The sequence below is a fragment of the Perna viridis genome, chromosome 7 (assembly GCF_037379345.1).
Source record: "Perna viridis isolate PV_CMFRI_1.1 ecotype Kerala chromosome 7, ASM3737934v1, whole genome shotgun sequence".
Taxonomy (NCBI): Eukaryota; Metazoa; Mollusca; class Bivalvia; order Mytilida; family Mytilidae; genus Perna; species Perna viridis.
In genome coordinates this window covers 42,517,273-42,538,653 of record NC_142451.1, presented here as the reverse complement: position 1 = coordinate 42,538,653, position 21,381 = coordinate 42,517,273, and the positions used below count along the sequence as shown (strand labels likewise).

General features: G+C 32.4%; 2 protein-coding genes across 16 annotated transcripts in view; one reads left to right on the top strand and one right to left on the bottom strand.

The window, feature by feature from the left end:
• Positions 1 to 3,562: 3,562 nt before the first annotated feature.
• LOC148612779 (uncharacterized) lies at positions 3,563 to 5,251 on the bottom strand. Its single transcript, XM_088590551.1, has one exon. It carries the CDS (start codon positions 5,237 to 5,239, stop codon positions 4,088 to 4,090), a length of 1,152 nt encoding a protein of 383 aa, XP_088446677.1. The 5' UTR covers positions 5,240 to 5,251; the 3' UTR covers positions 3,563 to 4,087.
• Positions 5,252 to 6,673: 1,422 nt separating this feature from the next.
• Positions 6,674 to 21,381, top strand: part of LOC148612778 (LIM and SH3 domain protein F42H10.3-like) — a 33,098-nt gene continuing 18,390 nt past the window's right edge. For 12 of the 15 annotated variants that reach the window (XM_088594516.1, XM_088594509.1, XM_088594514.1 and 9 more), the window contains exons 1-3: positions 6,674 to 7,075; positions 13,209 to 13,303; positions 15,240 to 15,324. In XM_088594516.1, the coding sequence (XP_088450642.1) occupies positions 7,007 to 7,075; positions 13,209 to 13,303; positions 15,240 to 15,324 (249 nt within the window). In that variant the 5' untranslated portion in view covers positions 6,674 to 7,006. Of the gene's footprint in view, positions 7,076 to 13,208; positions 13,304 to 15,239; positions 15,325 to 16,275; positions 16,381 to 21,381 lie in introns of all 15 variants that reach the window. The other 3 variants (XM_088594517.1, XM_088594508.1, XM_088594518.1) reach the window with 2 other exon arrangements.

The following is a 21,381-nucleotide window of genomic DNA, read 5'->3' as shown; positions in this document are numbered from 1 at the left end:
TTATAAACATTGGATGTACAACGTTTTGCAGACAAAAAACAATGTTGTTTTGGGCTTTGTCTGCTGGTACGACAAAATATTTGTCATGTACAGTAGACAATGTTTTTGTATCGGGGTCTTTGAAAACCAATGTAGCCTTGGCACTCATTGACCTACTTAAAACTTTCATTCGTTTCAAATTAAAGACCTCACGGCCTTTAACCACTCTGACAGAGAATCAATGTCTCCTTGTTCTCGTTTTATCCATTTTCTTGCATAGTCCTCGACGGCATCCATAAGAACTTTAAAGTTATAATTCCAATTTATAGAGCATGGTTTACGGTACTTGGGACCTTTAGGAAGAATATTACGGAGAGATTCGTTTTCGATGATGGTTAAATATCCTGTAACGACGTGACCAGAAGGACCATATTTGAATGGAGAGTTTTTGCAAGAACAGTCAAGTGGTTTAGCCTTGAAGCCCCCAATCTCGAGGTTCTGCAATAGCCTTTTATAATTGAAAATTTTGGATGCAATGGATGAATTATAGGAATATGAAATAATTGGTATGAATTTGTCTTTGAATAATGGGGGAATTTTGTTGATAACGTTTTTGTGATGGAGGATGTTAACCAAATTAATTGCATCCATACCTTTGTTGACAAACGGTAGTGGAAGAAATGACCGTTTTTCTTCATCTGGACTTTTCACACAAACTGGTTTAAAGAGTCTGTGGAAACCAATATCCAAAATGATGAGGTGGGGTCAGAAACAGGAGTGTCAAGACTTGTTTTGTAAAGGGAGTGTAGTAGAGTGAGAGGTATAGAAAAGTTTGGTTGTAATGTGATAAAGTCCAAGAGGTTTTTGTATGAAAGGAAGGAGGCCATCTATGGAGACATCATGTAACTTAGGTGACATATAGTGGCGATGGCCATGACTCCTTTCCCGTCTTGGATTTTTGTCAAATAAATTCATCACATTTATGCTATTGTAATATTGGCTTGAAAGGTTTCCTATACCTTTGATGTTGTCATTGCATCCGTAAGGTATTGCAGTACCTAGTCTGCGTATCTACTACTCCTCTCTTTCCCTACGACAGATTTTACTTAGAACGGGACTGTTCGTAGGATGGTAAATTTTTTCTAAAATACGAACTTTCAGAGAGATGATTGAATGGTCTTGTTGATTACTGTCGGGAATGTGGTGGTGTTAATTCCCGAACGATGACCGCACATTCTTTTGTTTAATCGTTCTTGCGTTTCTCCGACATATACTAATCCATATAAATGAACAAACCCTACCACTTTCTGATAATAACAATAAAAAAATCCATTAAAATCGATCACAATCCAAATTCAGAGCTCTACCAAGTTGTAATGTTGTGCCCATGCTTTCCCCTTTATATCGTTCACTGTCGGATCTAGGTGCACCCTGCGAAGCATTTTATTAGTTTTACAGTTGGTCATGATTAAGGACATAAATTATAAATTGCCTTTTAGTCCTGTCTTTGTAAGCCGGCTTAAAATTAAAACAATGCTTGTGAAAAAATAGCATTTACATGTATATTTCATTCTGACCTCATTTCGTTCTTACCGTTTTATATTTATATATTGTTATGCAACACTTCCGACGCAATTGTGTCTTGTCTATATTCATGTACATGTATTATGTAACTGTTTGGAATGAAAAATTGTACGCAAGAAGTGTGCTTTGAACTGAGAATTGAGTTTTCTTGTGATGTACAGATCTAGGAACTTTGCAAATGCAATCTTGTTCGCTAGTGCCATGATATCGTTGGGAAAGGCCCAAGCATCCAAGGCAAATGACACCAAAAAATATTATTTTTTTGGTATTTAGATAGAAAATTGAGTCTAACTCCGCTGGCCGACTTTTCAAGTGCGTCAACTAAGCCTTCTGTTTTGCCTTTTCTAGAAAATAGTACTTACTATATTAAATGAAACAAAGAATCATAAAATATTATAATCAGAAAAAAAGGAAACATGATAGCTGCAAATAGTAAATCAGGAAACATAAAATATCGGCAAAGAAATAGCAGGAAAAATCAGAGACATCAAAGTCCAAAAATATACCAAAACGTTAAAACCGGATACAGAATTGTGGATCGAGATAATCTTGGAATTCTGTATACTGGAGATACATCCTCTGTTTGGACTTGTTTATATTAAACAAGAGGCTGTCAAATTGACAGCAAAGCGAATATGCCCGTAAAGGACGTCCCCAATCTAATTATAATTTATAAGTACCAAATAAGTTAACAAAAACCACGTTTAAAAGGTAAAAAGGAACCACATACAAATAAAATGTAAATAAAACGTTTTGTTTTGTTTGTTTGTTTTGTTTTGTTTTTTTTTTAAGAATAAGGACCCAAATTTTCGGCCTTCATCATTCAGGGGCAAAAAGTATTGAGGAGAAAACTGACAGTCACTACATAACTTATATTTTATTTATTCATTTTATTGCAAAATCAACCTTTTCCCATTAGGCAAATACACCGAACAAATTACAACGCAACTATGGCATATAAAGGAGATTACAAACATGTATGCCTTTTGCCAATATGGACCTTATTTTCGCAACCGTAAAGATTGCTTTATAAAATCCAGAATGAGCAATACATCCATATCTGTATTTAAAATATGAATTAGTTTATTGGAAGAGTCAAGGTGGTTAAAATCTGAGCATTTATCAGACATTAGATTCAAAAAGTCAGCTCTTAAACCATCATTAGTGTGACAATTGAAAAAGAAATGTTCCTCGTCGTTCAAGACTTTGCATATTTGGCTAAGTCCCTGCTGACAGGGTATATTTTTATATCTACCAAGTTCCACTTCTGGATTATGATCGCTAATGCAATTTTTATTAGTATTTTTCTGTTATTAAAACTCTGAATTTTAAAGTACTCTGATGGTTGAATATCTGTGTTTAGTTTGGTATAAAGATATAATTTATTGGTTTTATGTTAAGAACAAATGCTTCCTTGGCTAGAGGATTAATGTCATGAGAGTTTCTTCTAGCTTAATAGTTTTTAACGTGTGTGTTTATATGAATCGAATGTTTCCAAAGCAATCTGTTCAGTTCAAATTTTGAAGCAATATTGCTTGCAGTTCTTTATACACCTAAAACACATTTACAAAAATTGTTGTGCGCTTTTTCGAGGGTGAATCTAACGGTCAGCTAGAGACAACTTATCCAATTTAAAAGTTCTTCCACTCTGAATAGCTATGTAGACTGTAAAATATCCATCCATAAACCAAACTTCACTATTATATAAAACAATTGTTCTAATTAAAGTATCAAATAATTTACAAGATAAAGTCACATGAATATGTTTAAAATTTGACATATATTTCTTAAGGAAAAAGAATGTTTAGACTTTTTTTAGAGTTCTCGTAATGACCTTTTTAAACTTTTGTTTATGGTCATTGATATATCCTAAGAAATTGAATTCCTTTACTTCTTGTAACAGTTGTTGCTTGTGGTAAAAATGGTTCATTCTACCTATTCCAACATTTTGAAATTTAAGTTAAAAAAACAAAAATTTCATGTTGGAATAGGTGGAATTATTGTGTAAACATTGGACAAACAATCGGATTAGCTTGTAAAAACATTATTTAATTGGTGATGTTAATTACAGGTAAAAAGGTGATTTTTTGTAAGAATGTTGGAATTAATATGTTTTGTAAATGTATCCTTTGCTTACTTCAGTACAGTTACTTTTGACTTTTTTAATGTTTATTGGGAAACTGTGCTATAAAAACTGATTTTGTCTGATATTGTATTGTTGTATTCTGTTATATTTGTGATGACTTTGTCTGAATCATGCCTCCTGGTATCTTCATGGAATAAATGATTTGAACATGAGAAAAAGAAATTAAAACTAAATAAATTCATTTTTTTATTTTGTACATTTGATTATATATAAACAACATATTGAACAACTAAATTATTTAGCACTAACAAAATTCTTTGATCAGAAAGAAGCACAAATATAAACAAATTACTAAAATCATACTGCAATATTGCAAAAGTTAATTCAAGACAAAAAGCACAAATATACTGTTGAAACACAAATAAAACATAGTAAATTTCAGTCAATGTGTAACAAGTAAGATGCGGCATCAGCATACTGGACTGGTGTGAGTTCCTGGTTTTGAAGTCTGGTTTTCAGGTTGGCGAGTCTGTTGTCTATCTCTCTGTATTTTCTTTTCTTTGGTACTCGTTTACCACCAGCTGAATACTGTATTAGAGTCAATGCGTGTATTGCTTCTTCTTGTTTGAGTAGTCGAATCATGTTGAAAATGTTCGAGTGTGGTGATTTTACAAGTTTCTTCAACTTCCCATGCCAACCTTCAAGGTGATTTGTAGTTCTGGGTCCCTCTGTGGCGTAGTGGTTCCAGAGGTTGCGATGGCCTTCAACCCAGTAGCTGGTGACGTAGTCGGTGAAACCTAAAGTGTCAGTGTTGGTGTCAGCATCGTTGATGTCCTCAAGCGCATTAAACCATACGTCTTCAACAGTGTTTGGTGGTAGTAGTGGTAGTACAGCTGCTCTACGAACTAGTTGGTGGACATACTCATCATCTTTGTATGCAGTTTGAAGGTCATGTTTCTGTGCATTTCTCCATATACACTGGGTGTAGTGGAAGAAACAACCTTTGATGTTGATGCCAGGGAATACTGCGTAGGCGGCATTGTGTACTGCTGTTTCGTAGTCTACAAACATGGTTGTCGGGTGAAGAGGAGTGTTGTTGGTGTTACATAGATCTTTGAGTAAACTGAGTAGTCGAATATACATTGGTTGTTCTTTACCGGGTAGTAAACTGTACACCAGTGGAAACATAGTTCCATCAACCATAGCGTGAAGAGTATATAACTGGTAAAAGTAGGTAGGGCATGAGTAAAATGTACCATCAGCATAAATAGTAATAGCTGCAGCTAAGTGAGTAAGGTTGGTTGGTGTACTAAATATCAACATGCGGCCATGTGTGTTGTCATCTGCTAGAAGAAATTGTTGTCGAACAGTTGTTTCAGCCCATTCACCCTCAATATTAATATCAGCTGCTGAGTTTGGTAGTGCGGGTAGTAGTTTGTGTCTCTCGTTGTATAGGCTGCCTTTACAGGACTGGAAAGTTGGTATGTGTGAAACGAGATTATGTGTGTCATCATGGTTGCGTAGTTTGACGAGTTCCTCTTGGTATATGCTAGGAATGGGTGTAAGTTCCTCTTTGCAACGTCTTTTCATCTTTCGTAAGATGTCATCTGGTTGATTGCCTATTATTATTATTATTATTATTATTATTATTAACTGCCATTTATGACTATAGTTTTCTACTTTTTGAAGTGCTGAGTTAAAACCTCGGCAGACTCAATAAAAACACATGATTATCTGCAAAGCTCGATCAACTTATTATTTTTTTATTTGTCCAGCCCTACTAAATCGCAAGATGTATCAAAAATAGAATGTAGATAATTAGTAAAACAATTAAACATGGTAGGTCTTAAAGTATCCCCTTGTTTAACAATCCTTTTAACCTTAAAATAGCACGGTTTGGTCATGAGTAGTAGGTAGAATCAATAGTACTGATTTATAAAACATTCTGTGAAGACTGTTTAAAATACAACAACCATGAACAAGTTTGGGAATAAATTTTAATTTTAATGACTGAGTTTCCTTCTGGAAAATCTTATTAAATATCTTTAGGACGTCTTCAGCCTGAACATATTTTCAAAGTTGTTGAAACCAAAATTACTTCATAGACGAAAACGATATTTACCTGTTCGTCTTGTAATTAGAAGTTCGCCTTAATTACCGCGTTTTTTCTTTACATGGGCAGTTATCATACTGTCTTTGCGTTGTCAAACAGTTCATAGGGGGAACCAAGTCTTTATGCTGGCAAAGTTATAAAATCTCTGGAGTGGACCCTTCCCTTAGCCCATTGCCTCTTTCAGATTTTCTGGATCCGCCACTGATATTGTCTGATGTGGTGACGTTATGTTCCCCAATTGATCTACTATGGCGATTCAACCTCCTTTAACTGCACGAGCCATGGCGGATCCAGAAGGGAGTGCACCCACTTCTTATTGGAAAATTTGTCATTTTCATGTATAAAATTGATCAAAATGGCAAATAATGTCCTAGCATCCCCATGTTCCGAGGAACCTCGGCTGGCACCCCTCCTTTTCAAAGTGTCTGAATCCGGTCCTGACGAGTACATGTATGCATGTTTGTAGATAGTACATTTTATATTGAGGCATTGAAGACCCAGAGTTTATATTAATAAAAATCCTTGAAACATATGAGGTGGTTTAAGGCGATTCTAGACTCTACTACCTTTCAATTCGTGCAATAATATTGTAAGTAGAAAATAATTTGACACCGGTTGCTAAATATGGAAAGGACACACGTGCATTGTTTTTGGTTCATCTCACTAAACACATTTCGTTTCAGTAACTATCATTCAAATTATCCATTAAACGGTCGAATTCTATAATTTACTGATGAATTCTGCTTTCATGGAAAATTATGTTACAGAGATTTGTGCAAAATATAAATATTTGTTCTTTTTGTGTAAATCATACATTTATTAGTTTTGAGAAACCCCCCTAATTTATTCAAACTGGCACGTGCCCGCCAAATTTTCGAGTGGTATATATGAAAACCAAATAAATATACAGTGAAGTGTTCCGGAAATGTAAAATACGATTATGTGCGTCATGGATTATATGAACTATTTAAGTAATTTATGTTCTTTTGTGAAGTTTTAAGAATAAGGATTTTATCGTTATTTTCGTTTCAACTTCCTAGCGTTGAAGATTAAATAATGATATTTCGGTCAACAAATCATGTGCGTTGTTTTAGATTTCTTAAATAGGTATTAGTCGGATCTTTAGCATAACTTCCGTGTAATTTCGAAAATCAACACTTGATAGAGTTCGATGTGTATTGTGTGTTTATTGTGATATTTATCTGTGTACAAATAATTCGGAATTTATGATAGACTAGTACAAAATGAATCCTCCGTGTGCAAAGTGTAGCAAGACCGTTTATCCCACAGAAAAACTCAACTGTTTAGACAAGGTAAAACGGGGCGCTGACATATTTGAATCTGTTGCTCACCGTGCCACTGCTTTGCCACTTGTTAAATCTGTACATGTGGTGAACGGGCATAAAAAAAATCTCTAATCTATAATGAGGTTATTATGCTATTGTTATTTTCTTAAAGTTAGTGGTTTTTTTTTCTTTTTTTCTTTAAGTTTGTGGTGGGAGGGGCTTGGATGACCTTGTCCTTACAAATTTTCTCAGAAGCATCTCCAAACTTGTAGTTAAACATTCATTCTCTATTTTTTGAGTATTCATGACTAAATCTGTTATTATTTGGATGATTTTTTTTCTTTTGTAAGGATCAAAAATGCAGTTTTCGTCATTATAAATATACACAAACTACAGTATATATACATTACATGTGCCTTTAAAACAGTTTAGCACCAAGCCTAAATATCTTGGATTACTGGGTTCATACTAGTGATTTTTTTTCACACCAGGAGTATCCCTAGCTAAAAGTAGTTGTATTATATGCAGGAACATGTTTATTTTTGTGTGGCAAAAGAATATCAAATCTTGATGACTTGTGTTTACATTTAATGTATTACATGTACCAGTACATGTCCTGTACAAAAGTAGGCTGTTTCCATTTGAACTTCCAATATTGGCAGTTGATTGATGAGTGGCCTTCAACTTTTTTTGGCAGAGAAACAGCGGGTTCAATTTTTATTTTACATTGTAGGTGCATTTGTTTATTACACCATATACATGTACATGTAAATCTTAATATTTTAACCATTGGAACAAACACTTGAAAAATTTAAATTGAAAAAGTCTCAGTGTAATATTACTTAGATATGAATAGATGCAGCTGTGAAATAGTATATCACTAAACATATTTATTGTACACATATTTAAAAAGTTTTGTCCCATACAGTATCTGTGTGAGTGAACATTAATTTTTAAATTAGTGTGCTCATTCATGAAGAAAGATATCTGTCCTGGTTATAAAATAGTAAACATGCATGAAATAATATTAGTATTACATTGTATGTTTTAAACTTGATCCCATTGATGCTATTAAATGTATTTTATTTTGATGTACCTCACATATAAACACTGTATCTTAAGATGTATAGCCTATGTATTCATGATACAATGTACAAATTATCTAAAACATTTCTGAACAATAGATGATCTCAAACATGGATTTTCTTAGGGTACTGCATAGTATTGCCATATATTACACATGTAGTTTAAAATTAAAAACAAATACTTCTTATTTGTTTCTTTTAAAAAGGACAACTCTGTCTCAGTGCACTTGACAGACTTCCTCACCTCTTCACTTACTGTTACAAAAAAATGTATGTACATGTACATTTGTACATCTGCATAAATTGTACTTGAATGCATGTACAACAGATGTGAAGTGAACTCTAGCTGTCTAGGATATACATGTACATTGTACAATGTGCTGTAAATATGTTTATGTAATATATTATATTTGTACACAGTATAATGTATTTAATCTTTGGTTTAATCAATTACTCATAGTTCTACCAAAATACTTTATAAGTTATTAATAAGCCAATTACAAACATTTATCATACATGTATGTGTTAAAGTTTCTCTTTGTTACATGTAATTACATTGACTATTTGTAAACTTTTAAAATTCTTGACATACTTATTCAAATCAAAAATTAACTGTTTACTGATTATGTACAATTGAGTATTTTAACCTCTCATTTCTTAACACTGTGTTATGATTTAAACATTGATTAAGATTGGCTTGTGCCATGAAGTCACTAGTACAGTTTTACTGTACAGCTCCTTTCGTAAACATTGTCCGCTGATAAATAAGATATTTTAAGTTGATCAGGAAATTTGTCACTTGACGTGTTCCGTATTAACTCAATATAGTACATCCTTTTAATACCCAAATTAAAAAATTAAATACTACTACAATGGTTGCAGGAAACAGTATGATGTAAAAAAAGTAATACAACGTACTTGACATACATTTGTATTTGAAATACAATGTGCATTGTACATTGTACAGTTTTCAAACAAGTACATGGAAAGTATGTGTACTTGTACAATTTATATGGTTGTATTGTTTGTTATCCATGGATTTAATTCATAATCAGTATTAATTACTGTATAAAAAGGTACATGCTGTACATGTTATATAGTTTGCATGTTCAGGCAAATTAACATCTTATATATATGTACATGTACTTACATGCAGATTTAGGAATTAAATTTGATAGCATGTGTTCTGTGCTTACACATACATGTAAACCTGATACTGTACATGATGTGTATGTGGTTGTAAAAATGCAAAAAAATTAAAAAAGCTCCCACTTTGACCTCTGCATTCTGAAAATATGAAAAGGATGCAATAACCAAAGATATATAGAGATAAGAAACTGCTGAACTCCTACACAGTACTTTTCCTGCTGTGAGTAATATCAGAGAAGATCTACACTCCTTGGTTATATAGAATATTTCTACTATCTTCTGATTGATAAATAAGGTAACCTGTCTGATCTACAGTATCTGTAGTGTGGATGCTACATGTAGAACTTTGCAATTTACATTGTAGTATAGTGTATTTACATACATGTACATGTACAAGCATGTTCATGAATTGTACATGTATGTGTACAAACCATTTTTATATTTATGTACAGCTATTTAATTACTCTCAGGAATATGTGCATGCCAACAAGGCTAAAATATACATGTACATTTGTACATGTACTTTTAGAAATTGTCAATACTTTCTAAATGTTGCTGGAAGAAAATTGAGCTGTGCAACAATTTACATGTATGTGTAACGGACCTCTTCAATGTTCTGTCATAAATTTGAAATGGGGAAAACACTAGAGACTGACATTGTTGATCAGTCTGTCAAATCTTGGTTTGTTTACTTGAATACATGTATACTGTACATTGTACATTTGTGTTGTACAGTGATACCAAAATGAATAAATCTTGAAAAATATATATTTTGACATTCAAATGTATATGTACAAATGTATATTGTTTATTTACATGTATATTTCTGTTCCAGTGTTATTAGATTCTGAAATTGGTTGAAGCTACATGTACATGTTCATTTACTTACAACATGTTATGAATTGGTATACAATGGAAAAAAAATATGAATGAAATAACTTTCATTCTAGTTTGTTAGAAGTTGGTACATGTACTGTACATATACATCTGTGGCATACATTTGTATGTTCATGTACAAAAATAATTTTCTTGTACCTTGTAATCACTACAGGGACAATGTGACATAAAAACTGATGAGAACCTGACAGATAAAATGCTTATCTATTTACTTATTTGTATACAACCCAAATCATTAATTCACACAGCTAATTTTACCTGTGCGATAGTAGCTCAGGTGTGTCATACCATTGGTAATATTTGTATAAATCTGGTTTATTCTTGTCCCCATGGGCGAAAAATTTAGTACGGTTGATGATTATAACTATCTGATCAACACCTTAAAACATTAAAAATTTTCGGCTCTGGGTTGTAAAACATGCATGTTGACATAGGGGTGTCATCTGGCCTGTCATTTTAGTAGCGATAATGGTATGGTAGAGAATAAATTACCCATAAAGTATTGTACAAGAACATGTGTGATTTAATCAGGGACGGACATTGTCAAGAAAAAGGATGGAAGATGTCAGGCATAGATATCTTATCCTCCAAAGTACATGTACATTGTTCCATCTTTAAAAATGCATGTACTGTCTACTGATTCATGTACATTGCAACATGTACATGCATATTTTTGTATGCTGTAGTTCAGTGTTATTTATTGTTTGTCTTCAATTACTGCCAAAATAAGGCTGTTTTCCTGAAAGAAAGTTTCCCAATTTGTTAAAAAATGGCTTGATTTTTGCTAGGAATTAAATATATGCTATATATAAATCCTTGATTGTTGTCACAAAATATGTAAAATTTAGTATAGTACATGAATTGTAACTTAAAGCTAAAATGTTAGCTGACAAGTGTCTTAGTAGTTTAATACAATGTTAACATTTCAATGTTTGCCAATGTTCATAAAATAATTTCCTTGAAAGGGAAATAATTTTTTAAATAATGAACAAATTCATTGGTACTCCCTATTACTACCAGTAAATATTATCTTTATGTTTACAATGTGTACATGTGCAATGTACATGCATATGAACACGAAATTAATAACATTTGTAATGTGGAATGTACATGTACATTGAACCTGTGATGTTTATGAAGTACTCAATTTCATCAGTCGATTCAAGTTAGTAAGGTGCTCACATATGTATTTAAATATTTATGTAAAACAGATATGTCATCATATAGTGTTTAATTTACCAAAACCATCACTTTACATGATGACTAAATGTACATCGCTACAAATTGTACATCGAACCTTTGTGGAAAACTTTGAGCTAATATTTTTCATCCTGGTGGGGTTGTTGTCTCTTTGACATATTCACCATTTCTACTCGTTATATTGACCAAAATGAAATGTAGAGGTAGAATTTTGTGAAATGGAATGTTTATAAATGTAAAACAGATGAAATGCCTGTTTAAAGCTATTAAGATGCATGTTACCAACTCCATTTAAGTGGTGTTTACCTAATCCATGCATTGACATGTTCAGAAGTAGACTATATGATATCTACATGTACATGTACACATTAACATGTATAAGCATTACTCAGTTGTCTGTCTAATTTCTACTTAATCTTCTAATCATTGCCAAACATTTACTCAAATATCCTCTTAAAATCCATTAGGATTTACTTATTTAAATGAATGAATGATACACTTTCATACAAATCCACCTGTTTTCCGGGAGAAATTTTTACACCTTCAGTCCAAAGTTGACATGTGAAATATGTGTTTTGAGACGACCCCTGGTAAAGTTAAGTACTGAAGGAATGCTATATACAGTTCCTATCAAACAAATCATAACCACCTGAACAAAAATTATGTTTTCACAGATGAGCATTTGGGTGTCTGTTAAAGCACTTTACTGATCTATTGATAGAGGCAAAATGCTTTTATGCGAACTCTCACAGCTAGATAAATATTTTGGTGTAACAGATGATGATTTTGCAATATTTATCACAAGTGCCAGTTGAAATATTTTAGATTTTTTTTTTAAAGAAAAAAAGCTACATGTCGTTCATTATCATTCATTGTACTTTTATATTGTTTCAAAAGTATGTAATACATTGTATACATGTACATGTAGTTTCCATGTACTGTATGTATTGTCAGCTATGAATTATGAATTCAGGGAAATCTTGACCATTGTCCTTGTGAAATATTCTAATGACTTCCAAAAATTTTGAAAAAGGAACAGAATCATGGGACAAATAAAAGTATATCAATGACTTCCTTATTTTGATCAATTTTTTAGTTGGTTAGTCTGGGTAGAATATGAAACTTAAAAATCATTATACAAAGTTTTGTATTATAACAATTTTGACCAACATAAAGCTGTTACATGTATGTTACTTAAGCTTAAGATTACTTCAATTAATGTTCATTGTCATCTTCTCCAAGTGCTGTCATTTACATGTACACTACTGTCAACCAAAATTTTAATTTCCCCACTCTTCACAGTGGAGTCACTGATGTCCTCCACTGTGACTACACCAAAGTAAAAACCAGGATAAATTGCTCAATTTCAATAGTTTTCAATATATTTTTTTTGTCCTTTACTGAAATGTAATTAAACTGCTAGAACCATTAAATATACCTTTGCATAAAGACAGGAGAAATTAAAGACAATTTTTGAAATGGTGACTCCACTGTGGAGAGTGGAGATACTGTGGCTCCACTCAAAATATTTCCACTGTGGAGAGTGGTGTACTAAAAACTAAATCTTCTGCGAAATTTCAACAAGAAATTTGAACAGTTTTTATAAGATGATGGAAATATTATTTTACATGTATATGTACATTTTCTCACCTTTCTTAAATTGAAAGAGCAACCAGAGTATAAACACAGTGTACTTGGAAAAAGTAAAAGTACTACACATATCATAGAATATACTTACATGTATGACCTAGAGATTGGATCGCTTTGTCATAACAGAATTCATGGATTTCCAAAACTTGTTTAAATTATTATTATTTTTTTTTTGGTAGATATGGCACAAAGGATGTTTCAAATGCCAGGTGTGCAACATGACATTAAATATGAAGAATTACAAAGGTTACGACAAACTTCCATACTGTAATGCGTAAGTATACAAGTACATAAAAATGTATAGATGTACATTGTTATGGTATACTGTGGCAGTGTTCTTAGATTTTTTTGTTTAAATTTTAGGTTTCTGCGGGAAAACTCTGGATTAGAATCAACTTTCACACTCTTGAAGTTCTCTTTCCGAATTTAACAAATCCTCAAAAAAAAGTCAAGCTTTCTACTTGTAAAAAATAAAGTGTAGCATAATGAACAACTTGTGCACACCGAAATTTCATTTGCCCAGGATGACAGGAAAATGGATTCCTAAAACATTGTTAATATATTTATGTATGTCTGTAATATAAGGAGAATAGATATGGTGAATATGTCAAAAAGACAACAAGCCCACTGGGATGAAAAATATCATCTTGAGGCCACCCATTGGTCTTCTTTGAACAAAGAGAAAACATACACAGTTGCAGTTGGCCCCAAAACAACATTATGTGTACTTATTTATTGAATTACATTGTAGACAGTTTAATTCAATTTTTTACTAGAAACAGAATGGTTTCCATGGTAAAACAATTCACTGTCCTTGATTTTAAATATGAATGAGTCTGACAATTACATAAAATAATTTGTAAGACAGAAAATTACATGGGTTTATTCCATCACTTCAAAAGGAACTACACTGATGTTTATATATGTCATGTTTGTGTATATTGTACAGGCCTTGTACTTTGTAATTGTGTAGATGAGAAACAATTAGAGTCTGTACATTTGATCTTACTGATTGCTAAGGCCATAAAAAATGAGTTGTTTCCTGCTGCCAGCAGGAAAAAAATAGGTTAGGAAAGGAAATTGTTTTATTTTTAATTGAGTTAATTTCAAAAACTATTTAGACTTTAAAAGTGTTTGAGCGAAAATGGTCATAAAATGTTTAGGGTGGTCACAGAGCGACTAGGAAAGATGGGATAGCAGGAAACAGACATACTATTTTTGTTTGGCCTAAGTGATTATTGATAGTCTGTGTCTAATATTAGCTCAAACATTATATAAATGTATGGACAATCAATATTACTAGCTGCCTTCTACAGATGTTTGGTGCTATTGTCTCAAATGTACTAATGTATGTGCAGAGCTGAACAAATCTTGATTTTAGGTCACATTTGTTTCCCCCCAACCCGACCCCAGCTCCTGGCTTCGGTAGGTAGGTGGAGAAAATATTTTTTTTCTCCTTAAGTTCGTATGATTCTGTTAAAATCTTGTCAAAGAAGGGCAATAAAATTATTTGGGTTGGGCCAATTTTAACGGGTAAGTAGGATATGGGGAAACAAAATTAAATTTTAAATTTGGCCTTCGTAATTTTCTGGGTGAACATTGTATCAGCAATTTTGGGAAAATTTGATTTTATAAAGATTTTGTAAGGTACTTATCAGTTCCTTGTTTTAAAAGCAGCCCAAACCCTTTATTTTTGGGAAATTTTTGTCATGTTTTCAACCCTTTGGGAAAATATGGTACGGGGAACAGAGACGTGTCATATGCCGATCCAAAACTGAAAACAGATACCAAACTGACAAATACATACTCCCAATATTCATAAGATTACAACTTGCTGAAAAATTACATTGTACATTCCCAAGAAGTGAATAAAGTACCGGGCCAAGAAATCACATCTTGAGGGACATTTCACTGGCTTCTTTACCTGGTTTTAAAAAAATGTGCCTGACAATTGGGATTTTCCTCCTGTTTTTGAAAATATTTTTCAACATTTTGGAAAAGTCTCCAGGGGAAACAGCAGATTTTCGATTGCTATAAAAGGGTAACAAAATCACTGCTTATCTAAATGGTAAGGTCCACTAAGGTACCCTTGTAGATTTTACTGGTACATTTTATTATAATTTATGTTATTACTGTCATATGATTCAGTGAACCTATAGTATTATTAGAACATGATGTAGTGTACACTTTTCTGTATTTTGATATTTCAGACATTACCCAACCACAAAACACACAGCAGTAGCAGATACACCAGAAAACAGACGAATAGCAGATAATACAAAAATACAGAGTAATGTATGTATCCTACAAAGAATAAATTTAGAATTTTTACTTATGGCCATCAAATATTTAAGTCTATTGTAAATAGGTGACTGAAAAGTGAAGAATTGTACAAAATACTTTACTGTACATTAAAATATGCACAGTACATAAATGTATAATGTACATTCCATCTACATTATAAACTATTTGGTTTAGACAGATAAAAGGTGTCCATCTTCTCTCATTTAACACTTTGAATGACTTCATCTCTTAAGGAAATGATAAATGAATAAATGTCTTCCTCAAATTATTTGGTTGATAGGACAGATTATCCTCTGTTATCAAAATTTATCCATGGAATTTGTTTAATTGTTTGGAAGTATGTTAAAAGAGGCATTTTTCCATTTAGGAGAAAGTTCAGATTCAATTTCATCTTCATCCTATGATAAACCTCTTTAAAATACCCAGTTGAAATAAACATTGAATGACAAAGTTTTGAAAAATTATTACAGAGAACGTAACTGATTAAATGGCCAAAAGTGACTCAATGCTTGAAGTTACACAATTTATGAACCCCTTAAAGTGTAAAGTCTTATTCTGAAGCACAAGCTGTAGTATTTCATGTAATTAGGAGCAAAGAAAGAATAAATAATTTAGTTTAAAAAATGTGCATGTTGTTGATATTTTTACTGCTTTTTTATCCCCATGATATTATGCATTTGGATGCCTGTATTGAAAGATTGAATCAGTTTTGTTTATTTCATCATTTTACATGTTTGAAATGCACTTTTAATTTGTTGGTGATTTTTTACCTTCATATTATATTTACATAACTTTTGTCACAATACAAAGTTTTCCTTTGAAATATTTGAATGTTTTTTGTTCCAAAGATTTTGATGGTTTTGCTTTGTTTTCATTTTTCATTTATTTCTATTTTAACAGTTTTGTTTGTTTGTTTTCTTTTTTCTTACTAACTGCATACAGGTTCAATATCACAGTGATTTTGAGAAAGCCAAAGGGGCGTATACCCAAGTCTCTGACAGGCTGGATCTCAAACAACACCAAATCAACACACAAAATATTAGTATGGTATTGTCCTATTTCATTTTATAGCATGGCATTTCTGTGTTGTGAATCCTAGTGCCAAGTTTGATGATGATATGTTGAGTACTTACCTGTACATTTGTGTATACTCATTACATTTTTAACATTTGTTGGCGAGTCTGGCACGAGAGTATATTGTATGTTTGACATTGATATTTTGTTGTGTGCAAGCTATGAAAGTTTGGTTGAATTTATATTATTATGCTGCTAAGATCTGAAGTTTTCATGCTAGTTCTTGGCCTCACTTTTGGAATTGAATGGTTTTGTTCTTTTAATTATTTTAAATGACTGCTTTTCTATTCCAATGAAGATGCTTCATTGCAGTATTATAGCTATATTTATGTTTTTATACCCCTTGCTTTGTGGAAGGTATGCAGTGATTATTTTATCTGTCTGTTCATTTGTCAGTACACAATTTTTCTCTGCAACAATTTTGACAGGAGTTTTAGACTTGACTGAAGTGCCATTTACCTCTTTGTTTAAGGTGGGGAGCATGGGATATCCTTTAAGCTCATTGTTTCCCAGTTATTTATTACCTCGTGTTTAATTTTAAAAATAAGTTTGACTTTGTTAAGATGGAGGGTATATACAAGTAAATTGCAGAAAACAAGAATATTTCAGTGAATGGAGAAGTAGGCTGTGAACTTGAAAATTGTCTGGTATGAAGTTCCTTTAACAGATTTGTATCGGCTTGAGATGAGATTATATAATAGATCTTCGATGGGTTTTGATATACATCATTTGCCTTAAGCCAAAATAAAAAAATATCATAGATTCTCATCCCACCCAATTTTTTCACCCTCCCCCCAAAAAATTGTTTTGATTTTTCACCAATTTAGGTCAGTTTTAAACTGACTGTTTTTTTCACTTTAATTGATAAAAATAAAAAATAAAATAAATTTGCCCACCCGTCTGCTGGCTTCTAACTTCGAAAAATTATGTTAGATGAGAATCTAGGAATTTTTTTTATGATGGCCTCACCATCAATTTTATATGATAGAGTACACCTGTACTTATGAGTTTATATTGATATTATAGTTTTTGACAGGTAATCAGTTGTACCTTTAGAATCAATTAACATATTTATCAATATATGATTTAGCCACTAGCAAGTTATGTCAAGATTAGGAGGTCAAGAGTTCAACATTTTTTTAAAATAATTTGGTTGGTGGTTGAACATGACAAGTTAATCTTGTAATTCATAAGTAATAGACCACCATAGAATGATACAAGATCGTAGAATACCTCTAGTAGGATATTTCTCATGTTAGGGGGGGCAAAACACAGTGAAAAAAATTGGTTAAACTCTATTTATAGTATGGTTGTGCAGCATCCATTACAACTCTTACAAACATTTTGATAAGTACATATAGCAGTAGGGAAATTCTGTTTCTGCACATGCATGTCCTGTAGTTGACCGATTTTTGTGCAATGTTTACATGTTCAAGTCTAGAAGTCCTATTAACTTGCTTTATGAGCATTGGCTTAGTAAGATAAGTTTGCTTAAGACCATGAATGTTCATGTATGGCTTGGCTTTTGACATGGGAAGAACAATACTGTGAAGGTACTTTAAATCGTGGATACCAATTTTTCGTGGATTAGGGATGAAACACTAGTTAATGGATTCTTGAATTCAATCTTTTTGAGGTTTTCAGTGTACACATCAATGGTGAATGGAAATATCCGTTTCGTTGGTAACCAAATTTGTGGTTTAGCCTACCCATGAAAACCACGAAAATTGTTACCCCACGAACAATAGTACTTTCTCAGTATTCTGCAGGTCCTACATGTACATGAAACATGTGCCTGCAACTTTACATCCTTAGTATGATAGGAATGTTGGTGATTATTGTTTCAGAGAACAAATATTGGTTTAGACAGAAATAGGCTGTATTTCATTAGATGTTAATTTCAATGTTAATTGATTACAAAGGAGAAGCATTTCCTGAAGATAAGAGAAGACAACAATCTATGTATTGAAGCATTTCAGGATTCAGTAACTATCTCATGGCTTGTGTCTAGGTTTTGGAAAAGTATCAAAACAGCAGGATTAGATTCCTGTTCTTTGGCATTTTGAAGTGTGAAAAATTGTCTTTGTTATGTAACTGCATGTAGATTTCCCTTTAGATGTGTTTTGTGTCGAGAACACAGAGTTTTTTCCTACCTATATGCCATCAGTGACTGATGGATGTTCTGTTTCTTTTTCTGTTGATATTTTTTGAGTATCTGTTCTTCCTTTTCAATTGTTTTAGAAACACATGAGATTTGTTTTGATGTTACCAGTAAATTCCCATTTCTCAATCTTATTTCCTTTCATGGTTTGATAAATTTTGTTTTGTTCTGTTTTATCAATGAGAGATCATACAGATGATATGTAATGCATCCTGGGGAATTATAGATATGCCCTTTTATGTCTTTCTGTAACCCATAAGTTTCCAAACTTTTTAACCCTCGTGGATATTGAGCTTAATTTTGGTATGGTAATAGGTTCTAGATTGTGTTAGTCACATCTTGCTTGAATGAATTTTGATGAGATTACAGATCTAGGGCTATAAAACTATTGCAGAAAAAGGGACCTGTTGTCATCTTTTTTTTTATATGTACTTCTTTCTCAATATAGTACACGTATTGAGTGATGATAAATCAAAACTGTTCTACTCTAATGAACTGTCAGACATGAAGCTATAATATCATATAAGTAAGTCGATTTTCTCCCACATGTTTCAATAAGGGCATAAAGAAAATATAATCACTTAAAAAATGGCATGGTATATGTTATGAAATGGGATGATGGAGTTGAGTTGTGGAGTGGCATCGTAGAGTAGAGTTTTGGAGCAGTACTTGGTATTAAGGCTGACCTGTTTGCCTTTTTTTTATGGTAGAAACAGTAAAAATACATTTTCTGGTAAATGGTTGCTAAATTATTGTCAAAAGTAAAAATCTGGAAAATATTTGTTTTGTAAAAAATCTGATTTCCAATCTAAAAACAAATAATTAACCGAGATCAGTATCACCGGAGTGTTTTATTTAATGCAAACTTTTGCATACATTTAAAAGACCAAGATCAAAACGGTATGGTTGATTTGGCGCATCAGATATTGAAAATTGGACTTTGCTCTGTTCTATAGCAAGCCAAAGTTGCCCGTCTTCTGAAAGTTTATCAATTTCATTTGCCTATGACTAAGGAAAACATTGTGTTAGGGCAATCCTCATTTCTTCAGAGCCTTTTATAACTCTGTTTAGTGTTCATTCCTATCGTTTATGTTTAAATTTCCTAGTTTAATTTAGTTTGGAAATTTTGTAAATAGCATGCACAGAGAAAAATGACAGTATCTTCAGCGTGTTGGAATGGGTCAGGAGATTGTAAAAGTAGAAGTTATTGGCACTCTACAAGCCCCAGTAGATTGGTCCACAATGTGAAATAGATCTGATTGTGCAGTGCCAGTAGATGTTGTAGTAGAAGACAGTTCAAGTAGGCTCAATTTAATCACCTGTTGTAATTCTTGATCTTGATTGTCACCAAGAACTCCTGTTGTTTTAGAAGAACTTGATTATAAGTCATGTGAGAGAGGGAAACTCTGTTTTACTGGAAGAGAATACAGAGTTGTCAGTGGCTTATTCTATATTTAATATTTTTTTTAATTCTAGAGAAATAATTGGTTTATTTTGATCATCATAAATCTCTTAATTTTCTTGCAGTTGCTTTCAGATTGCAGGAAATTACATTTAATTTTTCAAAACTACTGGGTGGGAGGGGCATGCCTGTTCACGGTGCTCAACAGTGTTTGTAAGGTGAATAAACTAAAAACACTGTCAATCTTATGGTGAGGCTCCAATTTGGGTAAACAGGTCTGTTATGGTTTTTAATCAATTTTCAATTCTGCCATTGAGTTAATAAATAAATAAATGTAGCATTGTTTCAGAATATAACAAAACTAGGCAGTAATTTAAAACATAACACTTCCGACTAACATTAATGAACAGTATGTTACTTGATATATAATCAAAATTGAATTTCAATTTTAAACCCTACTATCAAATCCCAAGTTATACCCCAAGACTCCATTCCATAACTCCACTCCATGAAATAAACCATGCCATCAAAACAGATGTGAGGAAGTAATAATGTGCAATATTATTTAATCAGGTTCTCTGTGCACTGATTGTCTTTTTGTTCTTTACCATGAAGCCTGTTGAACATTCAATTACATGTATTGGTACATGTATGTATAATGGTACGGAGTGGGTTTTGAAAACAATATTAAACGTTCTATGTGGTACGTTGGTAAATATGAAATACGAGAAATCTGGTCTACATACTTATGACTCTCTGATCCCCTTGAGATGAGTGTGATATTGGCATCTTTTCATATTTCTAGAGGTTCAAGGAGAAATTATATTGATAATTACAAAACATACATACACAGACGTATAGTATTTCTTCTAGGCAATTTTTTTCGTGTAGCAAATCTTTGATATTTTCTTTAACTATGCATCTGCCTTTTATTTAATGAAAGCATCACAGATGTTCCAAAAAACTTTGTAATTGCCATAGGGCACCTAAAATTAGTTGCCAAGATTTATATTTGAAAGTTTTTCATTTTTTCTTTTTTTTTTAGTACAATTACTGTAAAAATTGAGTAGGGAGAAAAGCTTATATGTATAAATATACTAAAAGTTGAAAGTTCTTATGAAATTCATGTATCTCTTCTTATAGTCATTGCAATGCGCTGTTCTTGAATTGTAGTCAAACCGTTATCGTTTTGTGGTTATTAGTTATGCAACAGAAACATGACTGTCTTAACTTACCTCTTTTCTGAGGTAGATATATATGTTGCTAATTGGTTAAATATTTGTTTCACTGCTGGATCCCATTGGTTAACCCTAAGTGATCTAATTAATACTTTGAAGGAGTGCATGTACTTATGTATGCACATTGTATGGTCTCTTGAAATGCTTGCTGTTACCAATCTTTCGCATGACTA

Coding starts and splice junctions, on each gene's coding strand:
- LOC148612779 (XM_088590551.1), bottom strand. CDS start 5,239: ATGAAAAGACGTTGCAAAGAGGAACTTACACCCATTCCTAGCATATAC.